This window comes from Grammomys surdaster, unplaced genomic scaffold (genome assembly GCF_004785775.1).
Source record: "Grammomys surdaster isolate TR1022 unplaced genomic scaffold, NIH_TR_1.0 126036, whole genome shotgun sequence".
Lineage (NCBI taxonomy): Eukaryota > Metazoa > Chordata > Mammalia > Rodentia > Muridae > Grammomys > Grammomys surdaster.
The window spans coordinates 3,884,979-3,902,784 of record NW_021620849.1 but is presented as its reverse complement, the minus strand read 5'-3'; the positions used below and the strand labels follow the sequence as shown (position 1 = coordinate 3,902,784).

At 46.6% G+C, this 17,806-nt stretch overlaps 1 protein-coding gene across 3 annotated transcripts in view; it reads left to right on the top strand.

Annotated features, from left to right (window-relative positions):
* The first annotated feature begins 919 nt into the window (after positions 1-919).
* The window catches only part of Fsd2 (fibronectin type III and SPRY domain containing 2), a 28,819-nt gene continuing 11,932 nt past the window's right edge, over positions 920-17,806 (top strand). The window contains exons 1-9 of one of the 3 annotated variants that reach the window (XM_028754887.1): positions 920-1,082; positions 1,161-1,549; positions 1,917-2,012; positions 6,530-6,760; positions 7,851-7,873; positions 9,831-9,952; positions 11,795-11,950; positions 14,915-15,049; positions 15,747-15,897. In XM_028754887.1, coding sequence (XP_028610720.1) covers positions 920-1,082; positions 1,161-1,549; positions 1,917-2,012; positions 6,530-6,760; positions 7,851-7,873; positions 9,831-9,952; positions 11,795-11,950; positions 14,915-15,049; positions 15,747-15,897 — 1,466 coding nt within the window. Of the gene's footprint in view, positions 1,550-1,916; positions 2,013-6,529; positions 6,761-7,850; positions 7,874-9,830; positions 9,953-11,794; positions 11,951-14,914; positions 15,050-15,746; positions 15,898-17,806 lie in introns of all 3 variants that reach the window. The other 2 variants (XM_028754886.1, XM_028754888.1) reach the window with 2 other exon arrangements.

Sequence of the window (17,806 nt, the reverse complement as noted above, 5' to 3'; positions counted from 1 at the left end):
TTAGATCGACTTGCAATTTTGTTGGAAGCAGAGAGCTGGAAAGCACTTACCTTGAAAAAATTTTTTTTCTTCCCCATTCATTAATGTCACTCACTCTTAGCATTGATGCCAATCTTCCAGACTGTCCTTTCATCTATCCCCCTGGAGGCTTTATTAAATTCCCAAGCAATGAAATCTTACTGTGCAATGTAATATCCAGAATGAACAGGAAGTATCATTCTTGCTTTTATGATAAGAGAAGGGCTATTGAGAAAAGACAGTCTCAGAGGCTGGCTTGTTCCCAGGCAAAGCAGCTCTGGGAAAGGCTAAATACAAACCCAGTATCTAAAAGCTGATAACGCTTCATAATATCAGCTCCTGAATTCCCCATGGAAAGCCCCATGTGCACGCGCCGAGGTGTGGAAACCAGCATTATCAATGCCGTCTTTTGAAGGTGCCTGACTATGAACAAAAGAGAGAGATGATAGCAGGAGGGAAAGAGGGTTTTTTTAGGCTGGTATCATTCATCACTCATGCTACTATTTCATAACAAATTATTCCACAGCTTGATAACCTAAAATAATCAATATTTATTACCTTGCATGGTTTGTGAAGGCTGTGAATGGAGAGGAGGTCATGGAGTGAGTCTAGTTAGGGGTGACGCTCCTAAAGCACCTTTCTGAAGCAGTGTCTCCAACTCCCCCTGCTCCCCAGCCAGCCCTAGGTCACCAGCGTCTCGTGGGGTTTTGTTGAGCAATTGTGAGTCAGTTCTGGCTGGGACAACTCAGTGAATTTGTCTGCCATGATGTTCTTGGATAAGATCTGAACCTATGTAATCCCATGCTCGGCCACTGCAATTCACTTCTTGGGAACTGATGTTCACCTCTTCTGTGTCCTAGAATATCCACGGACTGACTGAGAAAGGCTGTTCTGTGTCTCAATGGAGGAGGAGGCAGGGGAGGAACCCCGGCTGGGCAGGTCGACAGCCCCCAAAGACTTCCGCTTTTATCACATGGACCTGTATGACTCTGAAGATAGACTGCAGCTCTTCCCAGGAGAAAGCAGCAGAATCAGGAGAGAAGTAACCCCAGCTGAACTGACCAGTGAGCCAAGAGGGGCAGGGGATAGTAAGAATCTTCAGAAGGAAGCAGATGAGCTTGTCCATTTATATGGGCTCCAAGATGACCATGAGTTAGGGGGTGAATTTGTGGATGAACACAGACAGGGGACTCTGGGGTATCCTTCTTATGGGATGAGGAGGAGGGACCCAGGCAGGGAGCAGAGAGACTGGGGACTTGGCAATGAGGCAGCTGAGGCCGCAGACCTGGGCTATGGAGGGCAGGGCCCTCCTGACCAGTGCCAAGACCTCCGAGAAGCCTACAGGTACACGCATGGCCGTGCCAGTGAGGAGTATGAATGCTATGTCATCCCAGAGGAGGAAGATGAAGAAGAGCCTGCTGATGTCTTCTGTGTCACTTGTAAAACTCCAGTCAGAACTATTGAAAAGGATTCTGATATGCACAAGGAACATGAAGTAATCCCAATCAACAAAGCTCTGGAACATGCCAAGGTAACCGATCTCCTTCCATCTTTGTCTGGAGAGTGTATGTGTGTCTCAGGGAGGAGGGCAGGGAATAAATCCTACATGTCTCTACCAAGATGGAATGTGACCCTGGAGAAATGATTTGGCAGTTAAGAGCACTGGCTGCTTTGCAGAGGTCTTGGGTTCAATTCCCAGCACCCACATGGTGATTCACAATCGTCTGTAACAGCAGTCCCAGGGGTCCTGATGCCCTCTTCTAGGCCCTGTGGTCACCAAGAACACACATGGTGTACAGATATACATGCAGGCAAACATCTGTACACATATTTTTTAATTTAAAAAAGATAGAATAAGCTTATCATCAATACTTTATTTCTTCTGCTCTCTTCCACAGGATGAAATTCACAAAAATATGTGCAAATTGGAACAGCAGATTATTGACATGGAAAATTTTGCTAGCCACCTGGAAGAAGTATTCATTACTGTGGAGGTAAGACCATGTGTGGTGCTTTCACCACATGTCTCTTCCATCTGTGGCCACATCAAGCAGCTGCTCCTAGTGAGCTACAGAAGCCATTTCTTGGAATGTGAGAGCCTGCCCCCTGCCCTCAGCTGTCCATAGACCTTCATGCACCTGGGCAACCACAGAGGTGACTGTCACTTGCCTTCATCCCCTGCTATGTCCTCTAGGTGGGAGAGGCTGGTGTGCGTGTGTATGTGTGTGTGTGTGTGTGTGTGTGTGAGTGTGTGTCACCAGGCCTACTATATGGGATGTTTCAAACCAAGTGTATTATATATGATTTTGTTGTTGTTTGGTTAGTTGGTTGGTTTGGTTTTTTGAAACAGGGTCTCTCTGTGTATCTCTGGCTGTCCTAGAATTTGCTCTGTATTCCAGACTGGCCTCAAATTTGGAGATCCACCTGCCTCTGCCTTCCACATGCTGGGATTAAAGGTGTGTGCCAAATACTACCCAGATTTATAAATGTTTATTGCACAAATAAGTAAAACAGAAACTTTCCAATCAAAGTACCAATTGCATGGGGTTTTAATTTGTTATTGTTATTGTTGTTGTTTTGGTCTAATGGTGGTGACTCTATGCTAGCACCATCCAGATGGTGAACAGTTTTCTTCCATCCTTGGAGTTGGTGTGGTGTGGGTATTTGTGTGTTTGTGTGCAACTATGTTTGCAAGTACACATGCATATGTACTTGCTTGTGAAGACCAGAGACCAAGTTTGGGTTTCTTCCTCAGCTACTCTGTACCCCATTTTTTGAGACTGGGTCTATTACTGAAATTAGAGCTCTCACGCTTTGCTAGTCTAGCTGGCCAGAAAGACCTGGAGATCCCCCTGTCTCAGCTGCCCTCAGTGTTGGAACAACAAACACTCACTGCTGCACCTGGGTTTTTATACAGGTGTTGGATATCCTAATTCAGGTGTCCATGCTTTCGTGACAGCCACTTTACCAACTGAGTCACGTCCCCAAGCCCCAGTCCTTGGTGGATTTTTTTTATTTGTTTGCTTGGTTGGTTTCATCCTTTGCTTTTCCTGCTTTTGGGCTCACTCTGAGACTCCTTTGGGTGCTCTCTGATGTCCTGCTATACAACCAGGCCTATTGTTGCCTTGCTGTCTGGAATTTTTAACTGTAGGTGTGTGGGGTACCTATCATATCAAAGTTTTCCCTCTTTGATAATGTTTATTGTGTATATTCAATGTACATGGTTTTATGCAGTGTAAGGACATTTTCACACATGTGTATAATGTGTGTTGAGCATATCCCCCCAAATCCACTTCCCTCTTTTATCTTCCCTGTTCCTCTCCCCTTAGTACTCTCTGTTCCCTAGATAGTTTCATGACCTATGTACACACATAACTTTATGAATCTATGTGAGATTTAGGAACAACAAATGAGAGAGAATATAGATTAGTCTTCTGAGAGTAGATTAATGTAACTACATTATCTCTAACAGCATTCATTTTCCTGCAAACTCAGTTCCATTGTGTATATATACATTTTCTTTACCCATCCCTCTGTTGATGGACACCTTGCTTAGTTCCATAACTTAGCTTTTATGAAAAGCGACAACATAGACGTTCACTATCTGTGGCAGGCTGGCCTGGGCCAAACGGGAAGTGTATTTTCAGTTTTTTAGGAAACTGTACTGATTTCCATGGTGTCAGAACTAGTTTACATCCGCAGCGGTGGTGTATGCAGGTTCCCTCTTGTCAACACACTCGACAGCAGTTATGTGTCAAACAGGTTTTAGATGTTCACGTTTTAGATCTCCACTCTGGCTGGTTATCATACCTCCAACACAGACACACTTCTAACTGTGCTTGGGTTATACAAATAAATATCTGTACTGTCTCTTTTAACTTAGCCACTTTGCCAGGCAGTGGTGGCGCACGCCAGCACTTGGGAGGCAGAAGCAGGCAGATTTCTGAGTTCGAGGCCAGCCTGTTCTACAGAGTGAGTTCCAAGACAGCCAGGACTATACAGAGAAACCCTGTCTTGATAAAACCTAAAAAAAAAAAAAAAAAAAAAAAGACACAGGAATGAGAGTACTCAAAGGCCCTGATCATTGTTTGGGGTTCCCTTTATTGTTTGAGGGTCCCTTTATGAGGTTGAAAAAGAGGCGTTTGGACATTGGGGTTATAATTTGGGAAATTTGCTATTTTGACTGACAGGCTTTGATTACATGAACCCTTACTCACTGCCTATGTCCCTTTCCAGGATGCATCTGATTTTAATCATGATGTATAGCCAATTATGTGTGAGCGTAAGATGGTAAATAAAATGTTCGGTCTTCTCTCTAAAAGTTCACTTTGAAGAGAGTTTGACATACTATGCTTGTACCTGAATCCAATCTAGGGCACATCAGCCGCTATCTCATAGTCCTGGATTGTGTTCTAGGATATGTTTGAGTGGAAACAGGGTGTTACCAGGGGTGGCTAAGAAGAATAAGGGTTTCTGTTGTTTAAAGTATGCATACATGCAGTTCTGTGCAAATAGGGGTCCTAGGTTGCTAACAGGTTGCTAGGCGCACTGTTCAGAGAAGGGGATGTACAGAGCCCAAGAGAAGTGGAGTCCAAGGTTGCTAAGCTATTCTCTGTGTCTGCATCGCCTCAAAAGGGACCTCTCATCCTTTAATGCCGTCTCCCGTCCTATCCTGACTTGAGACAAATGTGGATTCTTCATCCATAGACCAAGCTCACTGAACTGAAAGCTGTTCTTAGCTGCCCATTGGTCATATGGTCCCCTAGAGCTCCACAGAACAAGAGCAAATCCTCTGTCCTGACCAGCTTTAGTTAAACACTAACACACACACATCCTCCACCCTCAGCCAGAGAGAAAGAGAGTGGGGGGCGGGGTTCTAATATTCTGGTGGAAGCCCTTCTATTTCCAAGCACAAGATGGAAGGAGAGGGCATAAGAGTGAGGCAGCAGGACAAACTCCCATGCTCAGACTAGAGGGCCTGTTCAGAGTTAAGAGTATCACTTTTCCAAAGGACCTGGGTTTGATTCCTGAGTCACAAAGCCTGTAATTCTAGTTCTGGACATCCAATGCCCCCTTCTGGCTTCTATGGGCACTGCACCCATGTGGTGGACAGACATACACGCAAGCAAAACTAAAAATTTTTAAATTCTTCATGCTTTATTCTCTTATCCTATTCTCAGATCTAAGTCACTTCATCCCCAGGGAGGACGCTGGGAACATCCTGTTATCCTTTCTGAGGACTTGTCTATTGTTTTACCTTCTCACTATTGGGTGTTATGCTTAGTAACAACGTCAGCACGACTACTAAAAGCCTCATTGGATGAAAGTGGCAATGGGCAAAACCCACTGAGCCTCTGTGGGCTTCCAGTATGAAAAACGGAGGCTGGACATCCCTCTCCTCCATTTAATATTTCCCAGCCTCTGTGCTCCCAGTTTAAATACAATAGGCCATCGACCAGGTGGTGCATGCCTGTAATCCCAGCACTAGAAAAGCTAAGGCCAGGTATTGTGTGAATTCCAGGCCAGCCTAGCCTGTATAGCAGGTACCAGGCCATATAGGGTCACCTAATAAGATGCTAGGTCAAGAAAACAACAAATCAATACATAAGTACCACACGTTCCAGATCCTGTATCTACATCCTTCTTCCTGCATTTCCTCATCTATCAGGCAGTGCCCTTTGTCACAACCCCTCCTTGTCTCTCAATTCTCATATCTGTCCTCACCAGCGTGAACCAAGTTCATATACTTCTGGTGTTTACATAATCCATGCAACAGTTAGTGAGGACAGATATCATGAAGTGTGAGCTCGCAGGATGGAACGCCAGACGGACATCTCTCAGGGCAAACATTTCTGCCTTGAAGACAAAAGCGTCCAGCAACAAGCTGATTAATCATTGATGAGTTCCCAGGGTGGTTGCCATGGTGATAGGAGTTAGCTCAAATAGGGAGAGGATAGCAACAGCTGTCAGGAAAGACAGGAACGCTCTCTGGTAAGAATATTTGGGGTGGGGGTGGGGGACTGAGCACACATCTCAGCTGGTGAAGTCTGAGGGCTTGATTTTGATCCCTGAGAACCCACATAGAAAAGCTCGGTGTAGAGACACAGGCTTGTAAACCCAGAATGCTGTGAGGCAGAGACAGGAGGATCTCCGGGGCTTTCAGGCCAGCCAGCCTACCTTAATTGGCATGCTCCATGCCAGGGAGAGACCCTGTGGAGGGTACCTGAGGTTGTCCTTTGGCTTCCACATGTACAAACAGGTATGTGTGCATACATGTTCATATACATTAATTAATTAGTTAATTAATTAATTAATGATCATTAATTAATGATCATCCCTGGGGATCTAAGAAGAAGTCTCCTCTGTTTCCATTCCTCAGCATTCACTGCAGTGTACCCCCGAGAGACAGAATAATGTGAAGGGATGAATAGGTCAGGGTTTTATGTCCCAGGTGACTCTGGCCAACCTATCCCATCCACTGGAATGATGGTTGAGGTCCACTGTCTTGCAGGAGAATTTTGGAAGACAGGAACAAAATTTCGAGTGCCATTACAACGGGATTTTGGAAACCCTTGCCCAAAAGTATGAAGAAAAAATTCAAGCTCTGGGGGAGAAAAAGAAAGAGAAGCTGGAGGCCTTATATGGACAACTGGTCAGCTGTGGAGAGAACCTTGATGCCTGCAGAGAGCTGATGGAAACCATAGAGGAGATGTGTCACGAGGAAAAGGTTGAGTTCTTAAAGGTCCGTGCTGAGGAAAGAAAGCCATGAAACCATGAGATAAGATGCCAGGTCTAGCCTCGGGTGGGCTAGCCTACCCTCTCACCTAGAGAGCTGTTGACTGTGGTGATCAGCATCTATCTGTGGTTCATGGTGGGAGGCTGTCCCTTCAGCTCTCCACATCACTTTGTCGGTGGCCACACAGGCAGGGACACCACTGGTTCTTTCCCTCCACCAGTCCCCAGGTAGTTCCAAGCTTTGTCCCTCAGACCCTTGGTCATTGACTGTCCCTTGATCATGGAGTTGAGCAAGGACGGTGTCCTGAGAGTTTCCTAGCTGCCTCTTGGATCTCGGGGGAGTGGGGGGGAAATTGGTCCAGATTAATAAGCTACTTTCAATTGTCCAGGGCCAAGGGTGGAAGTTATAAATCTTGCTTTATAACTTCATACAAATGCCCCAAAATCCATTTCCTAATTATATTTAAGTCATAACAAATCTGGCCCAAACCCCATACAGCAGAGTTATGGGAATTTCCACCTCAGTTAGTGATCTCACAAGGTCCCATAATTCCATGGGGTAGATGTGGTTGGCTTCACAAAGGGTTGGGCCCTTCAGATTTGTCCTAGGTGCTGAGTGTGACCCCTCATGGTCCAGCCCTCAGCTGCTCCTCAAATCCCAGTCAAAGGTCCTTCCCACCATGATCACGGTAAGAGATTCATGAAGAAAGGCAGAGAGCAAAGGCAGGTGCCTCCAGAAACACCAGTGCTCAACCTCTTGAGCCAGTGGTCCCAGGGTGCCATTGTATCTCACAGCCAGAACGTAGGAAACAACACATTACTTATGATGAAAACGTGCAGATGGCCACAGTGTCCTACAGCAGAGAAACTATTAGTCAGTGGTCCAAAGGACCCTTTGTGACATGGGATGCGCGGGAGAATGGAAGGAAATGCATAGGTGTGGTAGTTTTGTTAGGGTGATTTCCCTCTTTCCCTAATTTCCAATTAAAAATTATATTATTATATATTATTTTTATTATATTATTATTACTACACTATATTGTATTTTTGGGAAAAGTATTTCCTAAATCGCTGTACTATTTTCTCTCCCTTTTCAGGATGCAGTGGCTATGACTGACAGGTAATATTTTTGTCCTGACCTAGTTTCTTTTTTCCATTCTTTTCGCCTCTAGACTCGGTCTGACTGGGTTATTGCTTCCCTTTTCAGCTTCTGTGACCCCATAAATAAAACAGTGCTGGCTTTGGAACTGCAGTGTGGGGTCAGTAGGCCTTTAGCATTGACTCAGAATCTCTGGGACGGAAGGGAACATGGCTGGTGAGGCCCATCCAGCAAGGCTGTGCTCAGGTCCCTCTCTCACACACAAGAACTTTGTTTTACTGGGAGACTGAGGACTGGAACATGTCCCCGGCTCTCCTTAGCCCTTGGTTATGTTGAGGCAGAAAGCATGTACGTTTTAAAGTCGGATATGGCAGAGCATAAATCCTGCTACCATAGTGATTCCAAGTCCGAGGCCCCACCTTCCCTGCTTAACAAACAGGTGGTTCTGTGGGAACTTAGTAAGACAGGGTCTGTAAAGGTACAAGGGGGACTTAACACGGCAAGGGCCTAAGTACATACATTTTGGCAAAAAATGGGCCTGGATTTCAAATCAGCCTTTGCTACCTAGAAGCCTTGTGATTGCCAGGGAACAGTTACATCTAAAGCAGTTATTCTCACCCTGTGAGTGACAACCACCAGAAAACACGCATTTCCGATGGTCTTAGGAACCGAGACACCGCTCAGTAGCAAAATTACAGTACTGAAATAGCAATGAAAATAATTTTATAGTCGTGGATCACCACTGCACGCAGAACGGTACTAAAGGGTCACAGCACTTGGAAGACTGAGAATCGCTGATCTAGAGCCTCCGGATCAGCACCGTGGGGGAGGGCACGTGACAATGTACGTCACGTCGCGTACGTACGTTGCTTACGTACGTCGCGTACGTCGCGTCTTCAGAGTAGAAGCCCCAAGAACGCCCAGAAGAATGATGTGGGAGTGGAGGAGGCACCGGTCTGCCTCCTGCTGACCCAGGGACTCCACCCATCCTTAGGCGCTCAACCCTTCCTCTTCCCCTGGGAAGGCTTAGACAAGGATAGAGGCTTTGGATAGGAAGTATTCCCTAAAAGGTTCATGGGTTGGAGGCTTTGTTCTCAAAGCAACTATGTTCAAAAGTGAGAATCTGGAAAGATGACTGGGCGAGTAGAGAGCTCTGATCTTATGAATGAGAATCCTTTGGAGGGTATGTCTTGTCCCCGGACCCTTTCTTCTCATCTCTCTCTGCTTCCTGGCTGCCCCCAAAATGAGAAGCTTTCCTCCATTTTGTGCTCCCCACACACACACACCATGCTTCCACAACAGGCCCAAGAACAAAAGAGGCCCCGATCGTGGACTGAAACCATGAGTGTCTACTGAAGTAGACATCGCCTCCCTTTCAGCTGCTTATCTCAGGGGTTTGTCAAAGCAACAAAATTTTAATACAGTAATCTCCAGGCCCACCATCAAATTGAATCTAGAATCTAGAAGCATGTGAAGAAATGCAGGTTTAGCAAAGAGGCTTTCTCATTCCCTCCTAGTGACCCAGCACTACAGATGTACCCTAAGGAGAAAGCTCCTCCATCTTTGTGTGAATCTGTGTTTTTTTAAAAAACATGTATGAGCCGGGCGGTGGTGGCGCACGCCTTTAATCCCAGCACTTAGGAGGCAAAGGCAGGCGGATTTCTGAGTTCGAGGCCAGCCTGGTCTACAGAGTGAGTTCCACGACAGCCAGGGCTACACAGAGAAACCCTGTCTCGGAAAAGAAAACCAAAAACAAAAAAACATGTATGAGTATTTTTGCCTGCATGTATGTCTGTGCACCATGTGTGTACCTGAGGCCAGAAGAGGGTGTCATATCCCCTGGAGTTGGAGTTACAGAGGGTTGTGAGCTGCCATGTGGGTGCTGGGAATTGAACCTAAGACCTCTGGAAGAGCATCCAGTGCTCCTAACTGCTGATCGAACTCCCTAACCCCTGGGCCTGTCTTTTTATACCAACAGACTGGGGAAATTCCTGAAAACCAAAACAGATGTGGAACTGTCTGCACAGCCTGAGTTTGAAGACCAGACCTTGGACTTCTCGGATGTGGAGCAACTGATGGATTCCATCAACACCATTCCAGGTTTGACTCTGACCCGTGTAGCTTCACAGCAGCTCAGATGGCGTGGGGGGAACCATCTGTGACAACATGAAAGGACCTGAATGGACAGTATAGTGAGTGACATAAACCATTCACAGAAAGATAAACACTGCAGGAGTCTCCTTCCCTGCGGGCCTGAAGTAGTCAAACTCACAGAATTAGAAAACAGGTGGGTGGCAGGCCAGGACTGAGGAGAGGAAATGAGACCGCTCAGTGAGTAGGACTTAGTTCTGCACTGGAATAAGTCCCAGAGATGTGCTGGACAAGCACAGCACCTGGAGTTAACAGTATGGTGTCCATGGTATCCGGCACTGCACGTATGGTAAGGGATAGATCAGATGCTCTTTCTCTCTCTCTCTCTCTCTCTCTCTCTCTCTCTCTCTCTCTCTCTCTTTCCCCCCCTCCCTCCCTCCCTCCCTCCTTCCCTCTCCCTCTCTGTGTTGGGGTACACATGCATTCACATGCAATCCTGTGCGCACGAATGCAGACTGGAGAGTGGCATCAACCATCTTCCTCAATTGCTCTGCACTCATGGTTTGAAAAGGGTCTCTCGCCGTCTCTCCTGGGTTGTCAAGACTATCCCGACAGTAAGCTGCAGGAATCCTCCTATCTCAAGGGCATACATAAATGCCTGGCTTTTTATGTGGGTGCTGGGGATCCAAACTCAGGTCCTCAGGCTGACCTGGCAAGCAGTTTACTGAGCCGTCTCCCAGCTCAGGTTTCTTTTCTCTTCTAAGGCTCAGTAGTGTTCCATTGAGTAGTGTGTCATACAAACACTTTCTTTCTCCGTTGATCTGTTGATGGACATTAGGTTGTTCTCTTATCTTGGCCAATGTGAATAAGGCTACCATGAAATAACTGTGCAAAATATCTAGAATTCTAATTTTAATTCTTTTGGATATATACCTAAATATAGGATTACTGACCCATTTGACACTGTCTTTTTTCCCTCACTCCTGCAGTGCTGGGGACTGAACCCAGTAGCTTACACATGCTATGTAAGTACCGTATCTCTGAGCTACATTCCCAGACCCTCTGTTTTTTAACCTGAGGTTTCACTGTGCTGCCCAGATGCCCTTGCACCCTGGCCTCCTGGGTGTGACGTCACAGGGACCACCAGTTCCTTATTAATTTTTTGGTGGTTCGCCTTGCTATTTTCCACAATGGTTGTACAAAGGTACATTTCCCTGGCAGTACACACGGCTTCCTGTTCTCCAGGTCCTTTGCTTTCTGAACATGGTTGTTCTAGCAGGTGGGAGAAGATAGCTCACTATAGCTTTTTGAGTTTTGTTCATGTGCTATTTTTAGTTTTGTTGAGACAGGTCTAACTCTGTACCCAGGATACCTCAGAACTCATCCTGTGGCTCCAACTCACCTCACACTTGTGATCCTTTTTCCTCAGCATCCCAGCTCCTGGGTCACGGGCATGCACCAGCACACATGGCGCTCGAGTTATGGTTTTAATCTGCATTTTCTTCATGTTGAGTGATGTCAAGCATGTCTTCATCCCCTTGGTGGCAGATTTGTGTGTCTTCTTTCAACTAAGCCCTGTTCAAGTCCTTTGCTCATTTTAAAGTGACATTATTTAGGGGCTTGTCTGCTTTGTTTGCCACTGAGTTTTGGAGGTTCTTTAGTGTTTTAAATATCAGTTATAAATACCTCCTATCTATCCTCTCTGGGCACCAGGCATGCACACGGTACACAGACACACATGCAGACAGGACACACATACAAAATCATACAATGAAACAAGAAATGGCCTCTCTCATCCCTCTTCTGCACATACAGCTCCTCAGTGCTGTTCTCTCTCTTTTCCTCTTGTAGCTCCCTCTGCTCCAGTGATAAATCCTCAGGCACCCAACTCAGCCACTGGCTCCTCAGTCCGTGTGTGCTGGAGCTTATACTCTGATGACACCGTGGAGAGCTATCAGCTGTCCTATAGGCCAGTGCAGGACAGCTCAACTGACAAAGACCAAGCAGGTAAGGCCTAGGGCCTGAAAGAACTGCTGCAACAGAATAGAATCCTTTGGGAAATGGCCCCTTGCTCTCTGGTAGCAGCTCTGCACCACCCCCACCAGGAAAATGGTTTGTGTTAGCTAGGGCTGGGCTGCCAATAACCCACCAGACCTTCTACTGTGAGCACTGTGTTTGTATTAACCATCTGTTAGCTATTTCTCTTGTTGCTGTGAACAAATGTCGGCTGAGAAACAACTTTAGGAAGGGAGGGTTTATTTTGGCTCACAGTTTGAGGATACAGTCCACTATTGCAGGGAGGGCATGGTAGCAGGGGCAGGAGGCAGCTGGTCACACTGAATCCACAGTCAAGAGGCAGAGATGAGAGCTGGTGTCCCTCACTTTCTGCTTGTATATTCAGTCTGGGATCTCAGCCCACTGGATGGTGGCACCCACACTCAGGGCGGGTCATCCTCTTCAGCTAAACCTCTTTGGAAATGCCTTCAAAGACACTCCCAGAGGCTTGTCTCTTCAGTGATTCTAAATCTTATCAAGCTGAAAAATTAGGATTAATCATCATAGCCAAGTTTCTGTTACTATAACAAAAATCAGAGATAAATAAATTTTTCTTGTTTTTTTGTTTTTTTGTTTTTTTGTTTTTTTTTTTTTGACAGGGTTTCTCTGTGTAGCCCTGGCTGTCCTGGAACTCACTCTGTAGACCAGGCTGGCCTCGAACCCAGAGAGATCCACTTATCTCTGCCTCCCTAGTGCTTGAATTAAAGGTGTGCACTGTTACCATAAACCAACTTTTAAGGAGGAGACTTCAGTGTCAGCCTGTGGTTTCTGTCTTTAATGACACAGTGTTATCATAGCAGAGTGTGGCAGAAAAGCTGCTTACCTGTTAGCATTCACAGAGCCAAGAGAAACAAGGAGGGGCTGGGTACCACTATCCCTTTCTCAGTGATTTAACTTCCTCCCACGAGGGCCCGCCTCCTAAAGCTTTCCAACACAGAGCTATTGAGGACACATACTTAAACGGTAACAAGGCGAGATCAGACTGCAGAAAAACTGCTCCGAAAACCCCACAAACCACACAATCAGGCTCTGGTCCTGCTGATAAGTCTTTCCAGTGTGAGTCAGGTCAGAGTGAGATTTCTGGGCTTGCCAATCTCCATTTGACAGATGAGGAAGCTGGAGGCTCAGAGAGAATTGAGCTGTCTATGGGTCACAGAGAATTGTGGCAGAGCCAGGCTATCAGGGCACTGCTCACTGTTCTAAGTTAAGGGAGGTTACAGCATCTTTGCCTAGGAGCAGGAAGGAGGAGATTTTTTAAATTATTTTTAATATTATCTTTAATAGTTTTTAATCATTTTAATTATTTGAAACTTTCATACATTTATACAATGTATGTCGATCATATCTGTCCACCACACCCCCTTCCTTCAGAAGCCAGCAACTACCTCCACTAGGGGTAGGGCTTCCAGGGCCCCTCCCCCATCCACACTGGATATTTGATTGGCTAGCTCTGGGCAGGTGACCACAGCTGCTGTCAGTTGATGTGTGCAGTAGCCACACCATGTCTAGAAGTAAGTCAGATTTCACAGGCTCCCATCCCTATTTGGCCCCTTGATTCTTTCTGAGCCCTCTTCTTTGAACTTCCCTGAGCCTTAGATTATCGGACTTTGATAAAAGATGACCCACCAACAGCTAAATACTCAAAATTATCTATATATTTGTAACTGGCACTTTGACCAGTTATGAATCTCTGTATTAACCACTACCCTCTGTAAAAAGAAATTTCTCTCACCAGAGTTGGGAGCCACACAGATCTGTGGGTGCACACATAAACATTTGGAGTGTGGTTTGATAACGTGGCCGTCTATCAAAACTACAAGTATTGCTCTTTAACAATACTCTCTACTCCCAATGTAGCGGCTTAAAATAATACATTTATTATTTTATCATTTTATGGGTTAGTTAGACAATTCTCCAAGACCCCCTGAGTGCAGCCCGACGGACCAAGGCGGCCATATTCATGATGATTGTTAATCTCCATTGTCAATTTGTGGGATTTAAAATCACCACCATAGCAACACATTTCTGGCTGTGTCTACGAAGGTGTTTCCAGATTTAACAGAGAGGGCAAGTGCCACCCTGGATGTGAACAACACCATCCTATGGGAAGGGGTCCTAGACTGACTTAAAGAGAACGCAAGCCCAGCACAGAACTCAGCTCTGTATCCTGAGCGTGGATACAGTGTGAGCAGTGGTCTCATGTAGCTGCCATCTTGCCTTCCCTGCCCCGATGGAAATAAACCCTTCCTTCCTTAAGTTGCTTCTTATCAGGTAAAAATAGCTACTATTTTCTCTTCTGGACTTAACTGGGGAGCTCGTGCAGAGTTGGGTAGGGACTTTTTTTAATTCTCCAGATGGTGTCCTAAGGATTATTCATATGTAGCAAAAGCATTCCCAACAGCGTTCTGAGCGCGCGTGCGTACTTACGTGCGTGCGCGTGCATGTGCGCATGCTTGGGGGTGGGGTGTTGAGGGGAGGTGGAGAGCAAGTCCCTCACTGTGTCCCAAGCCTCTTCTTGTGTTATATTTGTCACAGAACCACTTCTAAGCTGGTCACCAAGGTAAACCCCACTTCAAGGTCTAGGCAGCCAGAGCCTCTCAGCACACACAGCAGCGGGGTTGCACGGTGTGCCTTCAGGGGAGGGAGGGGTCTGCAGCCCAGGCTACTCTTTTACAATGGGACACAGAAGTCCAGTGGCCTTTTAAGGTTTGAATTCTTTTTTTTTTTTTTTTTTTTTTTTGGTTTTTCGAGACAGGGTTTCTCTGTGTAGCTCTGTCCTGAAACTCACTCTGTAGACCAGGCTGGCCTCGAACTCAGAAATCCGCCTGCTTCTGCCTCCCAAGTGCTGGGATTATAGGCGTGCGCCACCACCGCCTGGCAAGGTTTGAATTCTTAACTTTTTTCTTTTTCTTCCAGAGTTCACCATGACGGTCAAAGAAACATATTGCTCAGTGACAAATCTTGAGCCAAATACCCAGTATGAGTTTTGGGTCATAGCTCAGAACAGGACCGGCCCCAGCCCCTCCAGTGAGCATGCAGTGTATATGACAGGTACTAACTGGGTTATTCATTTTCATTCAAGGGGACACGGGTGTTGCAGGATTCTAGATATAACTGGGTTTCCTGTTTCCTCTGAAGGATAGAAACCTTGTGTGGTTTCCTCCTGGCTCTGTTTCACTTAACGCACTAGATCAACATGCCTGGTGTGGCAGGGACATTATTTTCATGGTTGGCCTGCTACCTGCAGATATATTGACATTGGGACTTGTCTGTATTAAGTTACTTGTCTATTGCTGTATTAAGACACCATGTCTAAGGCAACTTAAAGAAGGAAGGGTTTATTTGAGATTACAGTTCTGAGGAGATGAGAGTCCTGGAGAGACATGACAGCGGTATATCGGTAGGAGGAGGGAACCGAAGGCTCTCATCTTGAACTGCAAAGGGAGGGAACTTGAAATGGTGTGAATCTTTACATTCTCAAGTCCACCTAGAGTGACATACGTCCTCCAACGAGGCTACACTTCCTAAAACTCTCCAAACAGATCTACCCACTGGGAGCCAAGCACTCAACCGCCCTAGGTGATGATGGATAGTTATTATTCCAACCATCACAGGTCTAGTGAGCATCTTCAACCCTGGGAATGTCTGAAAGGGGTTCCCAGGCGTTATATTGCTGTGGTGTTTGTCCATGGCTCGGAACAAAATGGCTGGAACTGTACCTAATGAACCTCCTTTCTCCTGTGCGTAGCCCCTTCTCCCCCCTCTATAAAAACCGAGGCAATCAGAAGCTGTGAAGAGGCTGCACTGATCTGCTGGGAGTCCGGGAACCTGAATCCTGTGGACTCCTACACAGTGGAGCTAATCCAGGCAGAGACACCAGAAGCCTCGGGGGTAACTGAGTGAGTCTGAAGAGTCTCCACTGCATATGCAGTATAGGGACAAGGTCACAATTTGTAACACATAGCAATCTTATTTAGGTTGCTTATTGATCATGAAACCATGTTACCTTTTTAAAAAAAATCCAATTAAGGGCTGGGAAGTGGCAGAGTGGGTAAGAGAGCTTGCTGTGCAAATGTGAGTGTGAGTTAGGGTCCCAAGCCCATGGAAAAAGCTGGGTGTGAATCCTCACCTGTAACCCCCGTGTACAGCAGGTAGAAGCAAAGGAGCACTTGGTCTTACTGGCTGCTAGCCTAACTCCAGAGTCAATGAGAGACCCCGTCTCAAAGGAATAAAAACAACAATGAAGGCAAACAATCCAGTCATGGTGGTACACATCTATAATTTTAGCACTTGGGAGGTGGAGGCAGGAGGATTGGGAATTCAAGATCATCCTTGTCTTTATAGCGAATGCAAGCCCAGCATGGGTCTGAGACCCTGCCTTTAAAAAGATAAGATTTCCTTTCAGTTCCTGTACAAGGAATCAATCGCTGAGAGCCGCATGGTACTAGACAACTAGAAAGACGCATTTCTCACCCTAAGGAGCTCAGAGTGCAGGGAGGAAAATAAGGATAGCCAAACCAACACACTACACGAAACACACAACTCAAGGGGAGAAAGGCACAGTGGAGAGAAAGGTGGTGGAGGCAGGCCTGTGTTCTGATAGCTGTTTAAACTGAATCCAGAGTGGGAGGCAAGAGTGAGCCATATGTTCTGGGGAGAGAGGGGACAGGAGTGGGCTGGATACCCGACAGGAACTGGAGCTAATGTGATTGAAATTAGGGCATAGGGGAGAAGGGCACAGGAATGACAACGGAGACCCAACATACACCGTACAAATGGTACAGAACACTGTCTGGAGCCTTCTCCACCCATCTGAGAGTGAGAGGCCTTCACAAGTCTGTGAGGAATTGGACATGGTGGCCACCGGGGCCTATGGGTCCCAGGAGTCTACTGCATGGCACCAGAGGAAGCGTGGCTGTTCAGACTTATAGCCAGACAGTCAGGCCTAAAGCATACAGGTCAAGGACTCATCCAGCTGGGCAGCCCAGCCCCTGCCATGGAGTCCAGGGTAGCTCTGCTGGGGGCTGCAGGTGCACTGAGCTGTGTCATGAGAACAGAAAAGGCCTTTGAGGCTAGCCGCTAGGGAGGAGCCTGTTTCAGAAAGCTGTGAACTTACTGGATGAGGCAGAGTGCAGAATGCTCCTTCTAAAAAGAATGGCATAAATTCTGCTGAGCGAATACACTTGAAAGCAGGGACATGGGGGGAAGCCCTGGGATGTCCATATTATCTCTGTGGGAATGGCAAAGGCCTGGGAGAAAGATTCTTGGCTCTTTTCATATGACCAAGGATGATAAGACATAGCATCACGCATAGTCCATTGATGCACTTGCATTTGCTTAAGCTAACTGTAAACGGCACCTCACATCTGCTTGCTTAATAAAAATGAGACGTGCTTTGTTTGCACTACTTGAGCTCAGATGTTCGGAGTCCCCCGGTTATCCCACACAGATCTTTGGCATTTTCCTTCGATCCACAGAGCCTTATCCTGGCTGGCTGGGGCTGGTTGAGAGCCTTGGAGCCCAACATACATCTGATTCATCTGTTCCTGCCGAGATCTGTGCGACTATAACCACAGCAAAGCTGAAGATAGTCAGAAGCCAGGGGAGGGTGCAGCGATTCAGACCACCATAGAAGTCAGGGGAGGGGTCCAGCGATTCAGACCACCATAGAAGTCAGGGGAGGGTCCAGCGATTCAGACCACCATAGAAGTCAGGGGAGGGTCCAGCGATTCAGACCACCATAGAAGCCAGGGGAGGGGTCCAGCGATTCAGACCACCATAGAAGCCAGGGGAGGGTGCAGCGATTCA